The sequence below is a fragment of the Candoia aspera genome, chromosome 3, assembly GCF_035149785.1.
Source record: "Candoia aspera isolate rCanAsp1 chromosome 3, rCanAsp1.hap2, whole genome shotgun sequence".
Taxonomy (NCBI): domain Eukaryota; kingdom Metazoa; phylum Chordata; class Lepidosauria; order Squamata; family Boidae; genus Candoia; species Candoia aspera.
In genome coordinates, this window is record NC_086155.1 from 157,374,223 (window position 1) to 157,388,381 (window position 14,159).

General features: G+C 39.9%; 1 protein-coding gene across 3 annotated transcripts in view; it reads right to left on the bottom strand.

The window, feature by feature from the left end:
• Positions 1-5,246: 5,246 nt before the first annotated feature.
• ANKRD12 (ankyrin repeat domain 12) overlaps positions 5,247-14,159 on the bottom strand; it is a 92,575-nt gene continuing 83,662 nt past the window's right edge. For all 3 annotated transcript variants that reach the window (XM_063299111.1, XM_063299112.1, XM_063299110.1), the window contains 2 exons: positions 10,238-10,333; positions 5,247-6,660 (listed from right to left, as the gene is read on the bottom strand). In XM_063299111.1, coding sequence (XP_063155181.1) covers positions 6,475-6,660; positions 10,238-10,333 — 282 coding nt within the window. In that variant the 3' untranslated portion in view covers positions 5,247-6,474. The remainder of the gene's footprint in view (positions 6,661-10,237; positions 10,334-14,159) is intronic.

Genomic DNA, 14,159 nt, shown 5'->3' on the forward strand with positions numbered 1-14,159 from the left:
TTTTATATATGCCAGAAATGTAAAAATTGCTAATTGTTTAACACACACATGTAATATGCATATCAATACTGCGGAGCACCAGCAGTCAGGCACTGTTACTTAGCCATAGCCGTTTCGAGATTAGTAGCTGGAGTTTTATAGTTCTACAACCTACTGCAACTTAATTTAATAATCTATAGCAGTAAATATTATTGTTTTGAAATCAGAGCATGGTTCAATCTTTGAACCTCCTGAACATTACAGAGAAACCTTTAATAGTTGTGTGTATTTAACTCTGCAACTGTATGAACAAATACTTGCCATCTTGGCATACCTTTAATAGTAACTTCTAGCCCTCTCTGACATTACAGTGTCTTTGATTTCTGTTGTCCTTCTCTTCTTTTACCTTCCTCAAGCTTGTCAAATCTATTTTTTCTAATTTATCATCCACTCACAACACAAATCCTATGTACGTGACTTAGTGTTTACTCATCATAAGTTGATCATTGCTTCAAGAGAGCAGTCAACCTTTATGTGATCCAGGATTATTTCATTTGTCCTTCTTACAATCTGGTACTTTAGTAACTTCTTCAAATCCATATTCAAAGGCACTGGTCTTTCTCTAACTCTTTCTCCATGCCCCGCTAGATATTGCCACTGGAAAGATCACTGCTTTAACTATTCTGAATTTTGTTGTCAGAAATGGCCTATCCTTTATGATCTTGTCTGAACTGCCTTGCTCTTTAAGATTAAACTTTTTTATTTCTCCCACAAATTATTCATCTTGATGTATTTTTAAATCCAATAAACTATGTTCTACCGTGTCTTCTTCAAAATCAACTGTAAGTTAACTAAGAATTTATGTTAACATTGGCCTTATTTATTCATTTATTTGATTTGATTTGTATAGCCGCCTATCTCAACAAGTGACCGTGGGTGGTGTACACCCATTAAAAAACATAAAACAATTAAAACAATACAAAATAAATATATATGTTTGCTAAGTAAACAAATGCCATAGATGTTAATATAGCCAAGGAATGGGGCCCTTAACACATTCAGGCCCTAGGGCCAGCACATAACCAGGTGTTCAGGGCCTTAGAGAAGGCTAACAGGGTTGGGGTCATCCTGATATCTGAAGGGAGAATGTTCCAGAGGCATGACCTATGGCAGAGAAGGCACACCTCCTAGTCCCCACCAGCCAACATTCCTCAGCTGATGGTACCCATAGCACGTCCAACCTGCCGGACCGAATTGGATGGGTAGAAACAACTGGGAGAAGATGGTAACCTGGTCCCAAGCCATGAAGGGCTTTCAAGGTGACAACCAACAGCTTGAATTGTACCTGGAAGCACACTGGCAACCAATGCAGCTCACATAGTAGTGGTGTTACGTGTGTCAAATATCTGACATTTACTACCCATGCAGCTGCATTCTGTACCAGTCAAAGCTTCCAAATGCTCTTCAAGGCTAGCCCCATGTAGAGTGCATTGCCATAATCCAGATAAGAGGTTACAAAGGCATGAGTGACTGTGAGCAAAGCCTCCCAATCCAGGAACAGATGCAACTGGTGCACAACCGGAAGGTGTGCAAAGGCCCTCCTAGCCACAGCTGCCACCTACTCTTCAAGCAGGAGCCATGACTCCATAAGGACCCTCAGATTGCGCATTGGGTCCATCTGTGGCAATGCTACCCCATCCAGGACCAGTGGTGGAAAAACCTTGTCACTGGAAGGCCCAAATACCTAAAGCCACTAAGTCTTGCTTGGGTTGAGTCAAAGTCCATTGCACCACATCCAGGCCATTAGGGCCTTCAGGCACTGGGACAGGACATCCACGGCATCACTCAGGTGGTCTAGGGTGGAGATATAGAACTGGTTACCATCAGCATATTGATACCTCACTCTAAACCATTGGATCACCTTGCCCAGCATCCTCATGTAGATGTTAAATAGGAGAGGAGAAAAAATTGAGCCCTGAGGCACCCCACAAAGTAGAGGGCGGGGTCTAGATCCCCCACATCAACACTGACTGGAACCAACCCCGGAGGAAGAAGGAGAACCAGTTGAACACTGTGCGGCTCACCCCGAACTCCCAAACCCAGTCTATGATACCATGATTGATGGTATCTAAGACTGCTGAGAGGTCAAGAAGAGCGCGAATTATCATACTACCTCCATCCCACTCCTGTTAGAGGTCATCTAAGAGCATGAACAATGCCATCTCAGTGCCGTAACCCAGCCTGAACCCTGACTGAAAAGGGTCCAGATAATCCACTTCATCCAGGGTCCTCTGCAGCTGCCACGTGACCACTCTCTCCACAACCTTCCCTAAAAAGGGGAGGTTGGAGACTGGACGAAAACTGTTCAGACTGGTTGAGTCAAGCAATGGCCCCTTGAGGAGAGGGTGCACCACCGTCTCCCTAAGAGCCAACACAACTACTGTCCAGACCCAATCTTACTCTCCCAGGCAGCCTTGACCAGCCAGGAGGGACACAGATCTAACAGGTGGCCGAGCTGGTAGCTGCAAGGGCCCTCTCCACTTCCTCAGGTGCAATGGGACCAAACTCCCCCCAGATAACCATGCAAGACTTAGCCCCCATAGCCTCCACTGGTGCTGCCCTAAAGCTGGAGTCCAACGTAGAGTGGATGCGAGCGACTTTATCCATTAGATGCTCAGCATATTCCTCACAGCGACCCTGTAGGTAAAAACCAGTATTACTCTCTCCAAAGAGGGACTGGGTCACCCAAAATAGGGCTGCCAGATTTTTTACTTTCCATTTTTGGATTCATAATGATTTTTATTTACTTTTATTAATAAAGCAGTATCATCTACATATCTCAAGCATTGTTTGGACCTCCAGTTTTGTTGTATCTTCCAATCATGTAATTTTTATCATGTAATTTGCCGTTGATGTTAAACAGATTAAAGGACAATATCCATCAGTTCATACTGCTTCTTGTTCATTGTAGATTCCTCAGAATAATATAATTCTGAGATACTCATTAGCTTTAATATGTTCCATATTCAGACATTTATAGAAAGGCCTTGTTGTAGTCAAGGTAGCAAAGATAGTATCTCCTCCTCCTCCTCTACCACCACCACCACCGTCACCCATCTTCGATTACCTTTTTGATCTTACATCCCTCTGCCTTTTCTGAAAATTGCCTATACTTTTGGTAATTTTCTATTTATGGCATTATCCTTTGTAAGATCTTAAGCAAAACTTTGTACCAGTTAAATTATTAAATTTGTGCTGACAACTGATTATAACTGTAATCAAACACAGTAAATGTATAAATGATTTTAGTCAATCTCCTGTGAGAAAAACCTCTCCCTAACTTAACATTTAAATGGAGTAAGCAAACAGATAATACAAAACTAAAACCTAGAAAATGAAGTAAAATCGTTTAACTGCTTATGTGATGAACAGATCTAATATAGTGTAATGTGTATCCACATTACACTTTTATTCATATTCTGCGATTTTTCCAAATACAGCAGCTAATACGTAAAACTGACCAATTAAAATATCCAAAAAAATGGATAATAATAGCTCATCACAGAGTTTAATGGTTTCCTTAATAACTTGTTTGTTGGTTTTCCAAAGGAATCTGGCTAAGCATTCTAGATAAGATAGACTCTTGGACTGATCCATCAAGGCAATTCTTCTACTCTTACCCATCTAATAGCTCTCAATGCTGTTTGGGTGGAATAAATTTTGGCAGGTAGGGATCAGCTTAGTTTACACTGATTTTCCTAAATTGCTATGGGGGAAACTAAATAAAAACTAACCTAAGCATAGTTCAGAAGTAAAAGGGTGTTTCCTTCCTCACTACATCCAAAGAAAAGATATTTTCATTAACTTTCTGAACAAATGTTCATTTTTTAAATTATTCACATTGCAAAGTATGGGGCAAAATTAGGAAGTAGTTGCAAACACTGTTAATAGATGGGAAAAGATGACCGTGGATAGATGACAGTACATTCCATTCCTTTCTTCAAGTATCTAGCGATTTTCAAGGAGCTAAAGATGGATATTATGGGTTCATAGATATAATCTATGTTATATTTATACACATTATTTTTAAACAACAGTAGCTGGGTTCAACTATCACATTAAGTCAACATTTAAATAAGCCAGAGAGACTGATCCAAAATATGCAAGTAAAAGCTTAATGTCAGTTTTTAGTGGCAGTGGCAGGTATTTTGCTAATGTAAACAGCAATATATTAATCATACATTCACAAACAATAATTTAATTTAGTTTATTATTATTGATTAGCCATTAGGCTATATCAAAGTACAGAATATAAAATACAGAACATTAATAAGACTGCATATAAAAATAGAATAAAAGAAACAAATTAAATAAGAAAAAGGATAAAAATGCAAATCGTATTTCTGTATCACCCCTACAGTTTACCTCAGTCAGACTCACATATGCAGATCTCATCTGAACTGTTTTGTTCAAATACAGGGCTGTATTATATGTAATGTTTGAATTCTGACCGCACATGAAATATGTTGTTTTAATATAAGGATCCCAAAAGGTCGTTCGTCTAATGTGCAGTCCTAGATACTGATCTCTCTCTTATATAATTGACATTCGAATAATGTGTTACGTGTTCTACCTCTGGAGTTCCTCAAATACAAGTACGTTCATTATAAGGGACTTGGTTAAATCTTCCATATTTAACCATTGTGTCCAGCTGCTCAAATCCTGCTCAAGTACATACTGCCCTAAGATGTTTAGGCATTTCTGTGTTTAAATACTTAGCAGTTGGAAGGTAATCTTGTAGCAGCTTACCCATTTCAATGTGCCAACCTTATTAAGGATGGCTATATCCTTCTGTGCTTCTATATCCAAAATTCTTTGTGCAGCAATGTTTTTAGCTTGTTCTCCAGTTGTACAAGAGACAGGGAGACCACAGCTCCTAATATAATTTGTCAGTCATACAATCCAAGAAGCCTGTAAATAAGATTTTGTCTGTTCTAACAGACACAATTTTGGGAGCCTGTCAGTTTCCCTAGCATTAATTTTGCACCAATAATTGTATGCCCTGATTTTAGACAAAGAACAAATTGTATAAATTCCCAATTCAGCTCTAACTGCAGCAGCTGAAGTCCTTTTATTCACACCCAAAATACTTCTCAGATGCTGTGATTGTGTTTGTTCTAATAGTGATATATGTTTTAAGCCCCAAACTTCAGCTCCATATAAGAGCATAGGGGTAACACAAACAATAGGAATATACAAGTACAATCTTATCATGGAACTTTCAAGGATTTATTTGTCAAATTGTATAAAACTTCAAGAATGAAAATTTCACCATCACAAGGATTCAACCATCTGTTAGCATGACCAATAGAATTTATTAAACATTGTATGTACAGTTATTTACATGTTTCTATCAGGGAATAGTAAAATAGACAATATACAATTTAAGATTTTTCATTGAGAGGCATTTAAAAGGAAAGAAATGGGACACTGAAAACTCCTTTTGAGACCAGGATATAGGAGCTAGTTTTCTAATCTTGTAAAGATTTTAAACAAAATACTCTTTCCAAGGTAAGTCACAAATATGGCATTATAGCAGCAGAGCAAAAGACAAATGGCTCTGTGAAGTCAAGACATAATCCAATAAGCACTGCTACATACTACAATGAAAGGGGATTCATGCAAATTCCTCTGAATGAATGGATGCTGTACAAAGCAGTATACTGGATTGGTAACAAATGTTTAAATCATTTAGGTACCCTGCATTAGGGAAAAATTTCAACTGAGCTAGCATGCAATACCACTCAGTACCAAATCTTAGCAGTAATGGTGATGAACAAGCAGCTAAATCAAATGCCATGCTTTTAAAAGAAAATTGCCTGTACATTACACATAAGAAACAACAACAATTTTGGTCCAATAAACATTAGACAAAACAGTTTTACAATTAAAATATCTATTTTTATACAGGGCTGAACATTAAATATAAGAGTATTTACATTTGCACAATATGTATAAAATAAGTTATTTTAAAAAATGAAAACAATATAACATCTTTTTCAAAAAGAAAACTGTACAGTTAACCTATAAATTATGTAAGATGAATAGACTCTCATTCTGCACATTCCCACAAGCTTGTAAGTTCTTCCACAGGTTTTTGTTGTTTTTCTAAAACGTTTAAGTTTAATAATGAAAACCATTAAAGTGAACTTTAAATAGCAAGTATTTTTGGTGGATTTTTAACAGCTGCCAGCGCTGTTAAATCTTTAGTGAAAGACTGTTGTAGATAGATTTACTGGGAAGATGCTTTTTGAACCTAGAGGCTAAAATAATACCATTTATTAACAAATGGTATACACATGTGCAATACTGAATGAGATTTGGGGAACATTTCAGAGGGAATACATGGAATATTGATAAAAGCAGTATTCCATTTTAGTGCTATAATTTAAACATCCCACAGTCTTGAGCTGTAACAGCAAGAAATGCTAGCTGTCATATAGGTGTCAATTCAAAGTCATCATTAACATCCACAAGAGGAACATAGAATTCCTGAATTTCATAAATGCTGATTGATTTGTAAGTTGCAGGATCAAGTTCTTGTAGCTTAAGCTGCCATTCCAGTCTCTGAACAGCATTTAAAGCTGCTGCTTCATGTTGCTGCCTCATCAAGAGACATGTCTATTTCAAAATAAATAGAAGAATCTTCAGTTACTTCAAGAAAGCCTTTATTTAAACAAGCACACAGCACTTATATTAACACAGGAACTGTTAGTTTGGCAATCCACGAGTCAATCAGACTTGTGAAATGATTTGGCCTAGTCCTTATGACCTATTCTGAGAAGGTTTATCTACAGATTTCTTTTAAAAATTTAATCCATAATGGTAACAATAATGCAAGTATTGAATGTTAATTTTTAATAATAGTATCTTGTATTTTAAATAATTAAAAAAAAACAGAAGCAACAACCTATCCTCTAAAACAATAGCACTCTTAGGCATCAATTCTACATGCACTTACAGGTAGTCCTCCTTTAGCAACCACAACTGGGACTGGCAACTCACTTGACTATGACTGTGCCTTGGGGGTGGGGTGGGGAGTCAAAACTGACAAGAGTAATCAGTTTCACACCTTTGGTTTTGTTTGCCTCCTAACCACTCCCCCACTCTTTGGAATGCTGCCCTGGTGCTGGGTAATTAACAAATGTTTGTATTTATATTCATTTGAGAGGAAGAGATTAGAAGAAAGTAAGGCACACTATGGGAATATACATCCATTTTGGCGGGGTGGGAGCTGTGGCGGAAAGTTAACCACCCTTGGCAAAAAGATGGAGCTCTCGCAGTGGTGGCTGCTTCACTGTGAGAAAAAGCTTGACTGAAAGGAGGGGACTGCGAAGGGGCTGGAACTTGGCAGAGCCGCCTCTCGCTCTGCCCAGCACTGCCTGGCTTTGGTGGGGTGCAGGAGATGTTCTGTCAGATTGCCATCAATCATTCCTCCCAACAGGGTGCTGCGCCATGAGGAAGCCTGGGATTAGAAGAGAGTAAGCAGGCACACAATGGGGAATACACATCAAAAGCAATGCATTGGCGCCAGCAGCCACGAACACACTCAGCAAACAGCCAGTGTATTCACCATTGTCTGCCTGCTTCTTCTCTTGTAATTCCTTCATCTCCAATCTCTCTTCTTTTTTTCCCTCTTCACCTCTCACAGAGCAGAGAGATTTCTGTGGGGATAATGTTCCAAAAGCGAGGCAATGCCTTCCACCCAGGGACCTGGGTTATGGCCCCTTCATAGTCCCTTTCAGTCAAACTTTCAGTCCCCTCCTTTCAGTCAAACAAGCAAAGCAGCTACTACCACAAGAGCTCCATTTTTTGCCAAGGCATGTTAACTTTCCCTTGCAGCTCCCGCCCCACCAAAATGAAAAAAGACTGTTCAGGACCCAAGCCAACCAGCCAACCTGCCCATAGGTGCCTTCTCTCTGCAAGTGCACCAGGGTGGAGACTCCAGCCGTGCTCAGCCACAACTCAGAATATGAAAGGGATTGGAAAGATGCCCCTTTGGGACCCTTCAGATCTGGGGCCAGCTGGGAAGAGATGTGCAGGAGTGACAGGCGTCTTTCTGAGGCAGGTGCCCAATCTTCCCTGTGGCCAAGCAGGAGTAAAGGTCCTGGACAGGAACAGTGGATGAGGGAAGCCACCTTGCCACTCTGCTCCACTTGGAGGCTGTGTGCAACAGCCCTCAGTGAAGCCCCTTCCTTCACAGCTTCTCCCTTCCCACCTTCCAGTGCTCATAGTGGGCTAGCAATATGCACAACTGGAAGCCCCCCCTTCTCCCCTCACTGATCCTCTCCCATCCAAATGCACCGCCTCCACCCGGGTCTGCAAAGCAAGAGAGAAGAAATGCCCATGCACCCCTCTCTCCCCGCTTCCGTCAATACTCAAGGTACTCCAGCAGTTCCCTGCCCTCTTCCCCCTCCCACATGCCAACTGCAGCCCCTTTTCTCCCCTCACCTCCCTGGAAAAGAAGGGCCCCACCAAATAATTTCTGTAGGCAATCTCTCCTCTGCCCCTCTTGCAGAGCAGAGAGATTGGAGATGAAGGGATTACAGGAAAGTAAGCAGGCACACAATGGGGAATACACTGGCTGTTTGCCTAGCATGCTTGTGGCTGCCAGTACGAGTGCATTGCTTTTGATGCGTGTTCCCCATTGTGTGCTTATTCTCTTCTAATCCCTTCTTCTCCAATCTCTCTGCTCTGCAAGTGGGTAAAAAAGAAAAACAACAGGTCAGACACAGGACATGTACTGACTGTAACGATGATCATATGTCTGAGGGACACTGCGAAGGTCGTAAATGGTTGTAAAGGTATTTTTTCAGCAGCTGCGAAGGTCATAAATGGTCGTAAAGGTATTTTTTCAGCACCATCATAACTTCAAATGATCACCGAACGAGTGGTCAGTAAGCAAGGTCTCCCTGTACTAATTTCAGTGGGTTTTACTTTAGATTGTACTGTGTATGAATCACTCCTCCATATTTTCTATTCTATAAAATTGATGAGTCCTGTCTTAAGTGTTTCCTTTTCAAAAAATGCAGAAATATGTTTTGCACCATTTTTTCAAAAATAGAACTTATATCTGCAAGTTACTCTATACATAATTAAGATGCTAGTAACATGAATCCAAAGGACAGGAATGAAAGTCCTTATGTGTGCCCTATAGGCTTTATCTTTGCTTTGTCTTCCTCTCTGAACTACACAGGAAACATATCAGAAATATGCAAAATGTTTGTGGTTGAAATGTTTCATCTTCAGAACATCCAGTTCTGACCATGGAACAACTGTTCCCACCTCAGAATTGGACACTGTGATAGCTTATAGGATACTAGCTCAGAATTGCATTCCAAGGTCTAAACAAGGCAATCCACAGACAGAATATTTTGACTATGAAATGTTTTGTTCATCTCTAAATTGCAAATATAACTATAGGTCTGCTGTACAGTCACTGCTTAAGAATGGCTCAATGGAGATTCATTTTAGCTATTATAGCTAGTAACACTGAAAATGTTTCCCCCTGTTTTTCTGCTGCAGCTATGTGCCTTTTGCACACTAGCTTGTCTTATTCATAAATTAAATTTTGTATTATTTCATTCAAACAGGGTCCTGTTTAAATTAGGAGGAAAATATGCTGTTTAACTCCCACTGAAACAAATGTGGTTGAACGTATTTGCATTTGTCTTGATTGTGTACTTAGAAAGGTGCATTAAGAATATCTCAGCCAGAATTCTGCTGTACTCTAAAGTGTGCAATGACCAGCATTGGCTTGTTCATTCAGTCAACAATGGGAGAAATTTCTGACCACACAGTTCTTCCAGTACTGCACTGAACTCTGAAAAAATGGATGGAGAAGCTTCCTACATGCAAGGAAACCGTGGAACCTGCTCCTTCTGACCCAGTATCATCTAGAACAGTTATCTGACAAGCGTGTAGAACAGAGAAATCAGGATATCGATGCTGTTCCATTAGGTATGCTGCTATTTCTTTCAGATTTTGAATCTAAGAGCAAAGACAGTCTTTTTTTAATAGGCATTTTTTCTATAGGCATTTTGGGAGCTTTTTTAGCAGAAGAGCAAGATAAAATGCTATTCCCACTTGAATTTGTTATGACACAAAAGAGTTGGATGGAGTGGGCAGCACATTTGATGAATTACTAGAACTTTTTACTGGAAAAATAATTTGGGAGGAGTTAAATGAAGATACCTACCTTTAATTTGTCAAATTTATCATCCACATCTTGTAACCATGACATAAATTGCCTTGCATTAAATCGGTCTCTAACTGATGTTTTACTGTCATCAGTCTGTAAATCAAACATATTAAAAATTATAGCTGTTGTATAATACCCATTCATTCCCATACCGTACACAGTCTTTGATGGATCTATATATTTAAAACTAATAAAAACTACAGTTTGTTTTTAAAGGTGCTATTTTGCTTAGGGAAAGACTTCTTTCAATTTAGTGGAAGAGTTAAAAGAAGAAAAGGTATTTCTCAGCAATCTAGAGAAACTCTGCTTTGTACAACCTCTTTCTCAATACAGGTAGTCCGCACTTAACCACCACAATTGGGACTGGTGACCACGCCAGACTTAGGACGTTAGTTCTGCTATAGTTGTTTATTAAGAAAGACATCATGTGACCGTGTCTTACGATTTTACTGCTGGCTTCTCCATTGACTTTGCTTGTCAGAAGCCAGCTGTGAAGCTCGCAAATGGCGATCGCATGACTTCAAGATGCTGCAATGGTCGTAAATGTGTGCTGGTTGCAAAGCACCCAAATGGCAATTGTGTGACTGCGGGGATGTTGCGACGGTTGTAAGTTTGAGGACCAGTCATAAAGTTACTTTTTCAGCGTAGTTGTAACTTTGAATGATTGCTAAACAGGGTAGTCGTTAACTGAGGACTACCTGCATCTTTTTATAGTCCACTACAGTGCATATCCTACATGTGTGACTTCTTCATATGCTATGTCTTTGATAATATAGTTCTAATTCAGCAACAGAGCTGCACTGTAAGCTCCATTAATGCCCTTATGACAGTTCATAAAACATCTTTAATTTTTTTTCTACTGCCTGTAGTCACTTGACTTTAAGTCATATAAAAGTATACAGAAATTTTGCATTAGTATCACAACTTCTTTTTTGGGGTGAATGAATTTATATAAAGAATTCTATGTATTTGGAAAATTTATAACACAAAACATTTTAACACAATTGTAATGCTTGCCATTGTATAGCAATTTTTATTACCATTTCCTTAGAAAATCAATAGCAATCATGATAAAATTTAAACATTATTCTAAATATATCTGGTAATTTTAAAAATATAAATATAAAATGGAGAAAATCTTTAGGACATATACACAAGAACTTAAGAAGAGGTGTGCTTGATCAGCTGAAGGGTCTACCCAGCCCACAGTGTTTCAATGAAATATAAGGTGTCTCAAAAGCAATGGCTCTCCCACATCTCATGTGTTTTTTAAAAAAAACACTATTCAGAGACATATTCCCTTTACCTTTTTAAAACTAACAGCTATTAATAAATCTATTTTTCATTTTATTTTGTCTTTCCTGAATTAAACTGTAGAACCATAAATTGTGTTATAAAACATATGCATGATTTCAAATAACTATATTGTTATGAATTATTAATCTTAAGGAATTGGTATACAATTCCAATCAAAGACTCTGGGCAGCTCACAACAAATAAAAACAGATAAAAACAAAAATAACCGTAAAAACATTATCCATTAAGACCATAAATATACAGCCCCTCCCCAAAACTGAGCATCAAAAGAACAGCAGCCCCACTCCAGAAATTCAGCAGAAGAGGACTACGTCTTTAATGCCTTCCCAAAGGTTGACAGAGAAGAGGCCATCCTGATTCTTAGGGGGGAAAGCTATTTACAAGAATGGGGAGATCAGCAGAAAGGCCTACTCCTGGACCTCTTCCCCCAAACATATTTTAGTACGTTCTCCCAGATTTGTTTATTTATTTATTGGATTTATAGGTTCCGTAACTGACCAACTCTCACTGGCTTACAAGAAAGACAACAATTAAAACATCAGTGTAAAATAACATGGTGACAACGAAAATATAACAATGGCAATAATAATAATAATAATAATGAAAAATGCTATCCAGAATAATTCTGTTTTCAATAACAACCTAAAAGCCAGTAGGGAAGGGGGCGAGTCTGATCTCCAATTGAAGGCTATCCCATAGTAATGGCATTGCCAGAGAAAAGCAGCACCGTTTAGCATTGGTTTCCTTCACCTACTGGAAGTCTAGGACACTAGCAGTTGTTCCCAACATGATCTAACAGGTCAGGCTAATGTTGGGAAAAGGCAGTCCTGTAGATAACCAGGTGCCAGACCATGAAGGGATTTATAGGTCAACACCAGCATCCTAAATTCTACTCAGAAACCTATCAATAACCAGTGTAGGTCTGCAACATTGGTGTTACAGTATATGCTTCCAGTGTCAGGAGTTGGTAAGTATGCAGGCCACCATATTCTCAACCAGTTGCAGTTTCCAAATAGTCATTAAAGTGCAGCCCTGTGTAAAGTGAACTGCAGTAGTCGAATCAGGTGGTGATGATGGCAAGTGTTTTCAGAGTTGGGAGTAGGAGGCACTCTTTTGCAGTGGTTCTCCTCCTTCCTCCACAGCTGGTTCCAGTTGGTGTTGGTAGGGGAGGAAAGGTTGAGCCCTAGGCTCCTGCAATGCGGGGTGCCCCAGAGCTTGGGTCCTAACCCTAACTGCTGAGTGAGGTCATCCAACAGCATGGAGTGCAGTATCATCAGTATGCTGATGATAGATCTCCACTCCTAGCCGGGCAGTTGATGCTGTTCTGGTGCTGGCTAAGTGCCTGGAAGCGGTAAGGGTCTGGATGTGGGGAATCTGGCTTCAATTCAACCCTGGCAAGACAGAATAGCTTTAGGTTTTTGGTCCCCCAGGCCTGGATGATATGTCATATTTGACTCTGGATGGGGTAGCACTTCCCTGGACTGAGCTGGTATGCAATTTAGGGGTCGTCCTAGAGTCACAGCAGTTGTTTCACCTCCCAGGGCACCTGGGATGCCTTGCTCTTGGTCATTTCCTGCTTGGATTACTACAATGTGCTCTACATGGGGCTGTCCTTGAAGACCACCCAGAAGTTACAACTCGTCCAGAATGTGGTGGTGCCCGCAATGTTGGGTGCCCCTAGGTTTGCCCACGTTGTGCCCCTGTTGTGTGAGCTGCACTGTCTCCCAGTTTCTTTCCAGGTGCAATTCAAAATGCTGGCTATTACCTTTAAAGCCCAAATCTCACAGGATTAATTTATTTGTGGGACTGCCTCTCCCTAAGGACATCAACCTGTCCTACCAGATCGGATAGGGTGGGCATGCTCCTAGTTCCTTCCCTTAAATTTTGCCATCTTACGAGACCTAGGAAGTGTGCCTTTTCCATGGCAGCCCCTGCCCTATGAAACACTCTTCCCCCTGAGGTTTGGCAGACCCCCACTCTTTCAAACTTCTGAAAAGCACTTAAGACCTTGCTTTTTCCTCAAGTGCTGGAATAGGGTGAGACTGATGGGATGAACCTGTTGTGGGCTGAATGGGAAATTTTAGCTATGGTGCCAGGTCTTTTTTGTTTTAATGTTTTTATTTTATTGTAGATATTGTTTTATTTTTGGGTTGTGAGTTGCCCAGAGTTTGGTTCAAGATGGGCAGCTATATAAATGTTATAAATAAATAAAATGGTCACTATAAGTAGGTCCTTCTGCACCAGGTATGGTTGCCCCTCTAGCCATGGCCTCCACCTGTTGTTCTAGCAGGACCCCCAAATCACAAATCCTTTGTTTCACAGGTATTGCCTACTCATCCAGAGACAGTATTAGTGTCAACAGAGGATCCCAATGGATAAATAACTGTAACTTGGTCTTACTTGAGTTCAGCTTTAGTCTGTTCTCTTCCATCCAGATATTTACGGCCCCCAGCACCAGGATAGAATGTCAGTAGTATTTATCTTACAGCCCATGGTGACAATGTAAAGTCAGATATTCATAATACTGAATTCCAAACTGTTGGATATCCCCACTCAGTGGTTTCATATAAATATTAAAAAAGGTGTTATACTTGCAAGATGG